The sequence below is a fragment of the Chelonoidis abingdonii genome, chromosome 7 (genome assembly GCF_003597395.2).
Source record: "Chelonoidis abingdonii isolate Lonesome George chromosome 7, CheloAbing_2.0, whole genome shotgun sequence".
Lineage (NCBI taxonomy): Eukaryota > Metazoa > Chordata > Testudines > Testudinidae > Chelonoidis > Chelonoidis abingdonii.
Window position 1 is genome coordinate 17,631,059 of NC_133775.1, and position 12,672 is coordinate 17,643,730.

At 44.9% G+C, this 12,672-nt stretch overlaps 1 protein-coding gene across 10 annotated transcripts in view; it reads left to right on the forward strand.

Annotated features, from left to right (window-relative positions):
- Positions 1–12,672, forward strand: part of PATJ (PATJ crumbs cell polarity complex component) — a 219,850-nt gene that overhangs the window by 193,178 nt on the left and 14,000 nt on the right. For 6 of the 10 annotated variants that reach the window (XM_032795517.2, XM_075067650.1, XM_032795514.2 and 3 more), the window contains 4 exons: positions 390–476; positions 8,951–9,068; positions 10,269–10,309; positions 10,743–10,865. In XM_032795517.2, coding sequence (XP_032651408.1) covers positions 390–476; positions 8,951–9,068; positions 10,269–10,309; positions 10,743–10,865 — 369 coding nt within the window. The remainder of the gene's footprint in view (positions 1–389; positions 477–8,950; positions 9,069–10,268; positions 10,310–10,742; positions 10,866–12,672) is intronic. The other 4 variants (XM_075067651.1, XM_032795516.2, XM_075067652.1 and 1 more) reach the window with 1 other exon arrangement.

Consider the following 12,672-nt stretch of genomic DNA (forward strand, 5'->3'; position numbering starts at 1 on the left):
TATGACGTGTTATTAAAGTGAATCTGCTTATGTTAAATTCAGAGTCGTTCTGTTTTACAGTGTTTTTCCTGCTGATGTATTGTTTTCCACTGGATGGGTGGGGTGGGATTTGCTGCTGGTTTGTAATGGGTGGCTGAGCATCTAGCGCCTGATTCAAAGGTCATTAAGTGAATGGAAAGACTTCTATTGATTTCAATAGATTTTCTATGAAGCCCCTAGAATCTGGGATGGATGCCTTTTACATTGTTCAAATAACACAAATGGAATAAAAAATTAGGTTTTAGGTTTCAATCTTCAATGGTTTCTTCAACATTATGGCCTGAAAATATATGTATGTGAGTCTAGGAAAGCAGAAATATTGTAACCCTGTTTAAATATTATATTCCAAGTGTGCTCAAGGGCTAGTGCACCTAGAGATTGGAAGACTGAGAGCTGGTTCTTGGTTATCATCACGGAAAACATCCCAAAGCAGTCAGGTTAGTGACAATTGTATCAATAGAAAATAAAGTCGTTGTGGTCTGCATGGAATGTAGATGAGAGTCTGGCTGGAGCAGCTGACAGAATCTAGGATGTGGATTATTGTTTTAAAATTATCATTATACAATACTGTTCTTTTTCAGTAGTTTTACGTAAATCTCATTAATCTACAACAGGGGTAGGCAACCTCTGGCACGCAAGCTGATTTTCAGTGGCACTCACACTGCCTGGGTCCTGGCCACTGGTCTGGGGGCTCTGCATTTTAATTTAATTTTAAATGAAGCTTCTTAAACATTTTAAATACCTTATTTGCTTTACATACAACAATAGTTTAGTTATATATTATAGACTTATAAGAGACCTTCTAAAAATGTTAAAATGTATTACCGGCACACGAAGCCTTAAATCAGAGTGAATAAATGAAGACTCAGCACACCACTTCTGAAAGGTTGCTGACCCCTGATCTATAAGATGTTTAAATTAGGTGTCCTACACTTAAATATTGGGCAAGTAAGAAGAGGAATGGGCCAGTGCTTTCATTTTCAGTATCTCTCTGGTTTGAGTATACCACAAACATTTAATCACTTTTCCATCTAATAAGCCTGCCCTCACCCCAAAATCGGAATGCTACATTCCTGTAGCTATTTTTGTAAACCAAAAATAACTTAATGACACTAAAGTGTATCTTTGCCTAGCTCTAATAGCAGAGCTGTGTGCAAAATATTGCACTCGAACACACAGAACAATTTTCTACTTTACTTATTTTTTTTTCCAAAATAAAGGAAAATACTTCATTTTTCAACCAGTGCAATTTTTTTAGCACTTGCACTGTGAACAGCGTTGCCATCAAAACTGAAATCTGTGTGCAACAGTGGGGAGAGGCATTATGGGATGCTGTTTCATCTGAATCATACTGTTTTGACCAGAAAAACTTAAGGGCATAATAGAAATTCTTTTTGGGAGCTCTGCCACGCTTAAAGTATTTACATTGTGCAAATCAGATTTCTCCATGGGGGCACCCAGGAAATGCATTGAGACCACATTATCACGGTCGAAGATGCAGCATACTACCTCCTCCTCTGTACACGGTCAGCTGTATGGGCAACTACATAGGGGTATGAAGCCTGGACTCACCCCACTCTTTCTCAGGCAACTAGCACCTACACATGCTGGGAGAGAACAAAGGCTCAGCTTCCTAGCAGATCTTGATCATCTCCTGAAAAAAGGAGAGAGCTCTTTGTAGCCTTCTCCTCTCTTTGTGAAGCCACACAGGAGTTGCCCAAAATCTGGTCCATGGAAAATAAGCCAGCACTTCCTGTCTGTGCTTCATAATTGTTAAAGAGTGTAGCTGAAAAAGAGGAAAAAATACTGAGACTGAGCGTGGATGAGGGTCAGTCATCAAGAAAACAAGCGTTGGTTGTGGGGAATCTTGGAGTGGATGCGAAAGGGTAGAGAGACCTACAAAACAAAACAAAAAAAAAAGCAGTGGACTAGGTGCAGATTCAAAAGGAAATGTGGAACACCTAAGCTGCAAGGTTTCACGTGTAAAAGTTAAAGTTTAAGACTCCACTTCAGATAGTGTACGTAATGGTATAACAGCTTCTTCAAGTGATTGCTCATGTGTATTCCACAGTAGGTGTGCATGCTCACCATGTGCACTGGTGTCAAAAATTTTTTCTCTTAGCAGTACCCGTACTGGGTGAGCACCGCTGCGACCTCTGGAGTGGTGTGTCTATATCATGCTATAAGGGGAGTTGCGTGCTCCCCCCATCCTCCGTTTCTTCTTGCCGCCAGTGAAGGTAGTCGGAACATCTTGCTCCAGCCTTGCTGCAGCTTCTCTAGTTGACCTTAGTGGTACAGTTACTTTTAGTAGTTTTTCAAGTAGTTAGAGTGGGCTCGGGGCGTGCCCTGTGCCCCAGGCTTCAAGTCATGCGACTCGTGTCGCCGTTCTATGCCCGGAAGCGATCTGCACGCTGAGTGTCTCCGCTGCTTGGGCGAAACTCACAGTGAGTGCTGCAACATCTGCAGGTCATTCAAGCCGTGGACTAAGGAGAGAGACATCAGGCTTTGCATTCTCCTGATGGAATGGGCGCTGGCCCCTACCCCGGCACGCCAAGCGGACTTAGCACCCGGCACTGTGTCTTCGGTGCGTAACGAAGTCCCCTCCACTTGCTGGCACCACTCCCCTTCCAAGAAGCAAGGGGAGACTTCCGTCTCACAGCGGCGCTGAGAAAAGGAGAAGGCTGAGGCTGGTCCCCAGCCAGGCAGTCCTGGATTCCCCTCCCCCCCCCGGGCCCTAGGCCTCCGACTTATGTTGAGCGGAGCAGCCTGGTTCCGTCCACGCATGCCTTCCCTGCCAGGGAGACCTCCTGATTGATAAAGTTTGTGTTCTTCTGCCTTCCGAGTGGAGTAGTCCTGGAGAATGTCTGACCAATGGGTCCTCAACACCATTTCCAAGAGCTAGGTGTTGCAGTTCCCTTCGCCCCCACCTTACCACCCCCCATCCCTAGTGAGCCCCAGGGACCCGGAGCATGCCCGCTTCCTAGGGCAGAAGGTGGCGCGTCTGCTCCACCTGGGGGCAGTGGAGAGAGTACCAGTAGACTTCCAGTGCAGAGGCTTCTACTCATGGTACTTCCTGATCCCAAAGGCAAAAGGGGGGCTCAGGCCCATCTTGGACCTACGGGATCTCAACCGGTTTATGGTCCGCTCCAAGTTCTGCATGGTTTCTCTGGCCTCTATCATTCCCTCCCTGGACTCAGGGGATTGGTACGCGGCCCTGGACTTTGAGGACGTATATTTCCATATCCATATATTCGAGGAGCACAGGTGCTCCCTCAGGTTCCTGGTGGGGTTGGATCACTACCAGTTCACAGTCCTCTCTTTTGATCTATCCACTGCACCCAGGGTTTTCACCAAGTGCATGGCAGTAGTAGCGGCCTACCTCCAGCAGAAAGGGGTGCAGATCTTTCCATACCTGGACGATTGGCTTCTCAAGGGCAGCTCTTGGTCCCAGATGCAGGCCCAAGTGGAAGTGCTCCTGTCCACATGCACAGATCTCGGCCTAGTGGTGAAGGAGAATAAATCTATATTTGTCCTAGTTCAGCGCATAGAATTCGTAGGGGCGCTGCTAGACTCCTTAAGGGCCACAGCCTGTCTCCCTCCGTGCAGGTTCAAGACCCTCAAAGGTCTCATTGCCTTGGTCATGGCCTTCCCCATGACAACGGCAAGAGTGTGCCGTCAGATCCCCGTGCTAACGTATGTGCTCCGCCATGCCAGGCTCAGAATGAGGCTCTTCCAGCTCTGGCTAGCCTCCCAGTACTCCCAGGCCTGGGATGGACTGGACAAGGTTATCATAATACCACCCCAGGTAGTTGCCTCCCTACAGTGGTGGTCCCTCCCAAGCAACATGCTGCAAGGGGTTTCTTTCCAGGAAGCCTCCCCATCATTAGACTTGGTGTCAGATGCCTCAGATCTGGGATGGGGAGCTCATATAGGGAACATTCAAACCCAAGGGTGATGGTCAGCCTCGGACTTGTCCCTCCACATAAATGCCAGAGCGCTCAGGGCAATATGGTTGGCGTGCGTAGCTTTCAGTATGCACCTTTTGTGGGAAGGTGGTCAGAGTCCTTATGGACAACACTGCTGCGATGTACTACATCAACAGGCAGGGTGGGACTCGTTCCTCAGCCCTATGCCTGGAAGCCCTGAGCCTATGGGGATTCTGTATAGCCCACGATATCTCCCTTCGAGCCTTCCACCTACTTGGCATCTGCAATGTGCGAGCCAATCGCCTCAGTAGGGTTTTCTCCCACCACTACGAGTGGTCGTCCACTCAGAGGTCATCCACCAGCTCTTCCGAGAGTGAGGAGTTCCCCAGATCGACCTCTTTGCAACCGACCAGAACCGGCGCTGTCTCCAGTTCTGCTGCAGGAGAGGAGTGGGGAAGGGGGCGATCTTTTACGCCTTCCTCCTGCAGTGGTCAGGCCAGCTTTTCTATGCCTTCCCACCCTTTCTCCTGATCAGCAAGGTCCTGCAAAAAGTAAAAAGAGACAGGACATGGGTTATCCTCATAGCCCTGGACTGGGACCGACAGCACTGGTACGGGACCCTCCTGTACCTCTTAGCGGCCCCCCTGCAGAGGCTGCCACTTCACCCGGACCTCCTCTCCAAGGAAGGAGGCCACCTCCTCCAGCACAACCTAGCCGCACTCCACCTGACAGTGTGGTTGCTCAGCAGTTGGAGGAGAAGGGGAGGTGTTCAGAGGACGTTAAACGACTCCTGCTGGAAAGTAGAACGCCGTCCACACGGCAGACGTATCTGGCAAAGTGGTCCAGGTTCTCTAGGTGGGTGGTGGAGCTGGGAACCTCCCCATCGTCCGCACTTTGAAAATGAGATTTATGCTCTTATGAAAATTTTTTCCCTGACTTCCTGAAAACCTCTGTTCCCTACAAAGGAAGAAGGGTTGAAGTTCTCTGCCAGGCTTTGAGCCAAAATTAATACGTAGAATTATGATGGCGGCAAAGCACAGCAGGAACTCCTTTAGTAATAGAAGCCAGCGTACCCAGCACCCTACTCTAAGCACTATAGAAAACACCCCATGTGACTACCACAAATTTTGAAATGTTTGTGTCTAGTTAGGATCCTAAATCCATATTTAGGCATTTTCAGAGGTGCTCCAATACTTGCAAATCCCACTGAACTCTATAGGAGCTGCAGATACTCAACACCTTTGAAAATCTGGTCCTTTTTTTTTTTTTTTTTTTTTTTTTGTGCCTAAGTGTATAGATTTAGGAGTTTTTGATGCCCATGTTTTGGTCGGTATTACTATTATTGACACTGAAAGTGTCTGTCCTATAGAGTATGCATTAGTTGGGGGAAGTAGGGTGAAAATTGATTTGAGTTCTTATAATTTCATGATGAGTAGATTCTTGAAATCCAGGGCTAAATGTTCAAAGTGGCCTTAACATTTTTTCATGTGAAATTCTAAGTACCTCAAAGCTTGGATTTTGCAAGCAGGTCAGTTGCAAATACTGAGGTATGTGAACTAAGAAATGGCTTTTGAGAACCTGGCTCCCACTCTGTTTTCCACATAGATCCACCAAAGTTTAAGTATTCTATGTTTACGTATATCAGTTGAAGCTGTAACTTTGTAAGCGCTGTGTGGATCAACATTTTTAAAATGTTCTACATTAGCCCAATAGTCCAAACATTTAAATTTGGTGATTAGGCAAACAGTTCTTAAGTTACTATAAATTGTGGTACCATAAAGAAAAGATTTTCAGGTGTTGTAGCTTTATAAAACTACACCGCAATTAATGTAATTCCATAGGTAAATACAGATTTTGTGACAATGAATTTATCACTCTTTTTTGTTTCCACTTAATGGTACTCTGCAGTATACATCCCCTTCTCACTGCATAAGCACATGTGCCTTGTTTTTACGGCATATCTAAGATTTGCCTCACTCTGAACTATTCAACAGAAACTTGTCTGCATTTATTTCTGATCTTTATTCCGGACTAGTCCATGGAGCTCTCCAGAGAGCAGAGAGCTTGTGCTAATGAGTTCTCCATACACTCTAAGGAACACGAATCCTGATTCCTCAGAAATTTTATTAGCACTTCATGGCTTGAAAATTTATTTGACTAGAAATGTTTCTTCGGCACGAAGCATGCATGGCTGCAGCTTGGCCACTGAGATTCAAGTAGGGATGGATGAAAAGTTGTGGAAAATATCCAGACAAATTGGAACCCCTCTGTTCCTAGATTTGGATCGAAATGAATTGTACATTAAATGGCTTGTCACTCACCTAGTTCTCGTTATCCAAACAAGTTTGCCCTTTGTCCCACTTACTTTTCTATCTTGTTCTCTCCTTTTCTATACCCAGGGGCTGGACCTGTACTCAAAACAAAAAGTATCCATTTAGGATCCTCTGCTTCTCACTACCATCACCAAACTCAACTTTAATCCTATTGGCCCATCCCACTTGCCGTTCCTTTCTGCTTTCACTAATTCTTTAATATCACACACAAACACACCCCTACCTCTCGGGTAGTAGGGCTGTCCCATGGATTAGAGAGTTACTCATTAAAGCCAGTGGCAGTGGCAGTGGCAGGAATGATATGAGGCTGAAGAAGCATAGAAAATACAGTCTCCCTCACTGCATACAAATCCAGGTCTTGGGATGGATTTATCCTAGCCTTAGCTAATGTGACAAAGTTCTTCCTGTGCCTTGGTGGGTTCTGCACTTATTCGCAGATTTGCTCGCCTCAGAGATTGACAGCTGCCCTCAGTTTGGTCACTTTTGCTAGTGGCTCAAACCTGCCATTCGCTCAGCTAACCTCATCACTGGCCAGCAAAGGAAGGAAAGGGAAAAGGAAGGAGAACAATCCCCACAGTCTCTGCTGATCCACTTAGTGGGTCTGGGGACAGGCCAGGGACCTTCCCCTCTGGTGGGACCCACAGTCCAGGTCAATTCCTCTTGTATCCAATAGGGAGTTGGGAAGATGGTTCCAGCCCAGGGCCCTGTGGATCACAGCTGTCTACAGTGTTTCATGTAACACCTGTGCTACAACTCCCTGGGCAACTTCCCCATGGCCTCCTCCAAACACCTTCTTAATCCTCACCACAGGACCTTCCTCCTGATGCCAGATAGCATTTGTACTCCTCAGTTCTCCAGCAGCACACCCTCTCACTCTCAGCTCCTTGCATACCCCTCACTGACTGAAGTGAGGTCCTTTTTAAACCAGGTGCCCTGATTAGCCTGTCTTAACGGATTCTAGCAGCTTCTTAATTTGTTCCAGGTGTCCTGATTAGCCTGCCTGTCTTAATTGGTTCCAGCAAGTTCCTGATTGTTCTGGAACTGCCACTGTTACCTTACCCAGGGAAAAGGGACTTGCTTAATGTGAGGCTAATATATCTGCCTTCTATCAGTCTCCTGTAGCCATCTGGCTAGACCCAGTCACACTAACAAATCCCTCACCAGGTTGTCCAAGGGAAGAGAAGCTGTGATTGATGAGGTTTAAGAGTTTAGAAGGGCTCACAAAATAACTCCTCACCCATCTGAAAGCATATATGATTCCTGCCCCAAACCACTTGTGCACAGGGCCAGACTGAGAATTTTGGGAAAGTTCAGCAAAGGCGATTCATGGAATACAGTCCAAATGTCATTGACTCCTACCATGAAAAAAGTGTCTGTGGGAAGAGAGGAGGTTTTGATCCCCACCACCCCACAGTGTCCTGCTGCAGAAGTTAGAGCCCTACAGCTGTTCCCTACATCCCTAATTCAGACTACATATATTTGCATTTTCAAGGTTGTCTTTGCAAGGCACGGAGCTAGAAACTTTTTGTTCAACATGGAAGCTGAGCACTCTGTGTAGTCCCCAGACACGAGCCCCATAATCCATCCCTTCCACAGAAAATCCTCTGGCAGAATCCCAAGGCAGGGAAATTCCATGAAAATCTACAGATTTTTGTCCAAATTCCTTCAGTGGAGTGGGAGCAAAATGTAACCTGTTCCACTATAGAGGTGGTCGCATCTGGCCACCAGAATTCATGGATCTCCCGAGATCTCTGAATCTCGGGGATCTGCAGAAGGGCACAGAGCTGTACATCCAGAAGCCTCTGCAGTGGCTGTAGCAGGAGTGGCCAAACCAAGGCTTGTGAGCTGCATGCAGCTCTTTTACAATTGAAGTGCAGCTTGCGGAGCCCCCCACACCTCTTCTCCCTCCATTCTCCACCTACCAGACTTGGGGGGAGGGGGGGGACGACTCAGGGCTTCCGTTTCACCAGTAGACACGCCCTGTGGAGCTGAAGCCCTGTGCACCTGCCTCTTGAACTTCTGAAGATTGTTGTATGCAGCTGAGAGGGTCAGTAAGTGTGGCCACCCCTGGGCTATAGCCTTCTATAGCTGCCTGGCAGCATGACTGTTTCTTTTCCTACCTGCAGCAGCCATTGGAGCACTCTTTAAAGGGGGATTCACCAGCCCAAAAGAGGCTCAGTATCAAAACTGGTGTCCCCTCTGGCTATACTAACTCACCTGTAGAATCCCCACAGGCTGCCAATGTAATATGCACCATCTCTCTCATTCATCCTTAAACGCAGTCTCAGAGACAAATGGAACTGTGCCATGGAGGTGTCTGATTCCCATTTCCATGGGGCCAGGAGCAGATCAGTGCGTGGGTGGTCCCCACCATAGGTGTATCTAAGAAGTGTAATCTGGCACTTTATGACTAAGATCAGTATTGTGTGTCTGACCAGGATGATAGACCACTTTGGAGGGGAATGTGAAGTAGATGCCGGAGTTTCCAATGCGGAAGCCCTGTGGGTGCAGGAACTCTCCAGTCTGAAAACCACTGAACCTATCTCTAGTTTCACTTCTTTGGCACAGATGGGCCCTCACTTCCAGAATAACAAACCTGGGGATACAGCATTTGGTTTGCCTCACAATTACTGGTTTTATCTTTATTTTCAGGTGAACCAACACAACATGCATAGTCACTTTCATCCTGCACTGGCTCCAGTCATCACTACCTTACAGAACTTTGTCAGTACCAAGCAGCTGTCGGCAGATGCATCTCAGAGAAATTTAGGTACAAACCAGAGAGAGATGCCAAAATCACTGTGTGTGTGTGTGATTCTTCAGAGACATGAACCTCTGTTATGCTAGTTTAAAAATAAAGTCCTGTATTAGCTGAATCTGGTTTCCTTATCCATCTCCCACAAGATTTATTCTCACATTCCAAACCCCCTGAGCAGCTTCCAGCAAATGCCATTATTTTAAAGTAAATTTACAGAGAAATGTTTTCTTCTTCTCGAAATATAGAATTCCCACTCCCCTCTCCAGTTCCCTTACCTGAGGCCCAGAATAGGCAAGATTCTTTCCCATGTTAATAACACTCACTTCTATCCTGAGAGGGCCTGAAATATTGCCATTTCTTTGCCATGCCTTCCATAATTCAGTTGCAGCTTTGGAACTTATTAGCAGTATGCCCATCCCAAACTCAGGCTGAGAGAACCTTTATACCCCATCATACCATTCTGTACTGTATTTGTGTGCAATAGAATATCGATATCATCTGTAGAGAAAATTACTTCTATCTATTAATCAAAATCATTAACTCTTGCAAGAGACTGATACCATTAATCTTCAGAAACATATCTGATATATTTTAATTAAAGCCAACACAGTTACTGAGAGATCCTTGGATCTGAACAGTCAAACGTTGAGGCCGTTTAGCTCGTTTCATATTTTTTGCTTCTAGACCATCTCCAATTCTTTCATATAGTTTTAGTGCTTTTTAGTTGGCGCTGTAGCTAATTGTGTGCCACAAGGAATCTGTGCCAGCCATACTGATTAACTGGATGTCTATTATTTACTAATACAGCACAAATTAGGAAAGGAAATCAATAGACGTTTAGCAGGCACAATACAGCCCCCTTTGTGGTCGGACACTGATTTATGAATAATAAGCTGATCTTTAATTGAGTGCAACACACAATAGGTCTGTATTCCATAGGCCAACAAAACACTCTTATTCAATAGATTATGTGAGCAACTGCTGTGTACAGTGGATGTCACAATGGCATCTATCAAACAGAGTGATTGTATCCATGTTTATCACTTGGTGAAACAGAAATCCTGTCCTTGTCACATGATCAGTGCTTGAAAGGGCTCTGCTTCTGCTCAGTGATAACTTTGGCTAGTCAGCCAGAGATCGTCACCTGACAGTGTTATCTCTTAATTATATTATCTCTTAATTACAGAAGCTAATTGTTTGTTTCCTTTTTAGTAGGAGCAGATATGGACCTGAGGACTGTGGAGATAATCAGGGTCAGTGAGTTATTTTCTGAAAGATGTTGTTTCCAACGAAAGCTGTTAATTTTTCACTACTTTTTGGCATGCAAAACTGCATTATTATTTAATTGGTGTTGGCACTTTATGGTTTTAATTATAGCTATATATGTGAGGTGTTGTTTCTGAATTAAATATGTCCAACCTGCCTGGGTATCTCAGTTTGTTTTACAGGCTTGGGGCCCTATCCTGCAAACACCTGCTGTCAGGCATAGTTCTCTGTACAATGTGACTGCTTATAGTAAGTGTATAGTAAGCCCCATAGTAATGTGTAAAGGACTAGGCTGTCGCCTAACAGAACTGTTGTCTTGAATCACTGAGTGTAGATAGGGAATATATACAGACAGACACAGACACACACAACTATACATTGTTACACTGTGAATGGTTATGATCTGTTTCTTCCTTTTAGGGACCAAATGATCCCCTTGGTATCAGTATAGCAGGAGGGAAGGGAAGCCCATTAGGAGATGTTCCAATCTTTATCGCCATGATTCAAGCCAGTGGAGTAGCAGCACGTACCCAAAGGCTCAAAGTAAGTGGAAGGGGGCATATATTTCATCTCCTCTAGTATTCACTATATTATCTTGTGCTCATTTAGAAAAGATGTTCTCAAACAGTCGTAAGTGTGGATCACTCCTAGATAGGCACCTTGTCTCCTAGACCCTCTCCCTTCCCATTCATGGTCAGAGATGGGCTGTGCCTGCTGCTGCTGAGTGCAGTACATACCTGTGATAATTATATTGATGTGAAAAAGTAACATTCAGGAAGTATTTTAATGTATTTGCAACAGTCTCTTAATGCAGTCTAGTAGCTGGGAACAGAGGGGAAAGTCAGCACTGCATGACCTGTCAGCTCTGCAAAGAGTGACCAGATGTCCCAATTTTATAGGGACAGTCCTGATTTTTGGATCTTTTTCTTATATAGGCTTCTATTCCCTCCCCCCCAATCCCATGTCCCAGTTTTTAACATTTTCTGTCTGGTCACCCTAGCTCTGCAAGGATCAGAGGCAGTTGCTTCATAGGCCATAGGTGGTCCATAGACAACAGTTGGGGCACCCCTTAGATCTTATACAAAACAAACTCTGGTAACACATAACTGATTTTAAACTGAAACTGACTTTTTCAGGTGCCAAAACAAAATAAAATTACACTTTAAATTCTTTACACTTTAAATTTAAGTTACCATTATGTTTCAGTTTTTGATGAACTACCGTGTTGAACATCCCACAATTACTGAGTAGACTTTCAGGATAACTATTACTATTAAAATGATTGCAGTCTATAAGTTCCTATGTGAGGAACAAAAATTAGATAATGAGCTCTTCAATCTAGCAAACAAAAATATAACAAAATCCAATAGCTGGAAGTTGAAGCTAGGCTAATTCAGACTGGAAATAAGATGTAAATTTTTAACAGTAAAGCGTAACTAACCATTGGAACAACTTATCAAAGTTGTGGTGGATTCTCCATCACTTGCAATTCTTAAATCAAGACTGAATGTTTTTGTAAAAGATATACACTAGTTGAAATAACTATTTCTGGGAAATCCTACATTATTGCTACACAGGAGGTCCGATTAGATGATCTATTCCTGGGGGAATTCTGCATTAAAAATTTAAAAATTCTGCGCACAATATTTTAAAATTATGCAAAGTTCTGCATATTTTATTTGTCAAAATAACACAATATAATCATGCCAGTTTCAATTATTTTGGTTTTTTTACCCAAAATACCTGTCAGCAAGTATATCTGTAATAATATAGACAAAAAAAAAATAAAATTAAGGAAATTTTTTTTTGACAAATAGATTCCTTACTGTGCAACTTAATACAGAACTTTGAGTAATTCATTTAAACTACAATACAGAAACATATTTACTGTATCCCTTAGAAGCAGTATAAAGGCTTGGGGAAATCAGGGGTAATGGAGGAGCTGAGGGAGCGGGAAGGAATGAATCTGGAGTGTTGCTGGGTGTGGGTGGGAGAAGTAGGAAACAGGTTTGGGGGAGTTGAGGAATTGTATAGGGAGTTGGGGAGCCTCCCCCATGCAGACCCTGACTGACCCTCTAGCCTCTCCCATTCATTCAGTCAGGCACATCTGCCCCTGTCCCGATGTGCCCCTGCACCCCTTTAACCACTCGTCCCCATCTGGCCCTGCGGCCCTCTATCCTCCACATCCTCATGTGACCCTGCAGCCCCCTCCCCATTCAGCCTCTGGCTCAATGCTGTCACCCCACTAGCTCCTGTGCCCCCACCCAGTCTGTCATTCCCCCAGCTAGCTCTCCTGAACATCAGTCTGTGAGCCACCCCACTCTCTGTTCCCCCCCCACCCCCCCTACAC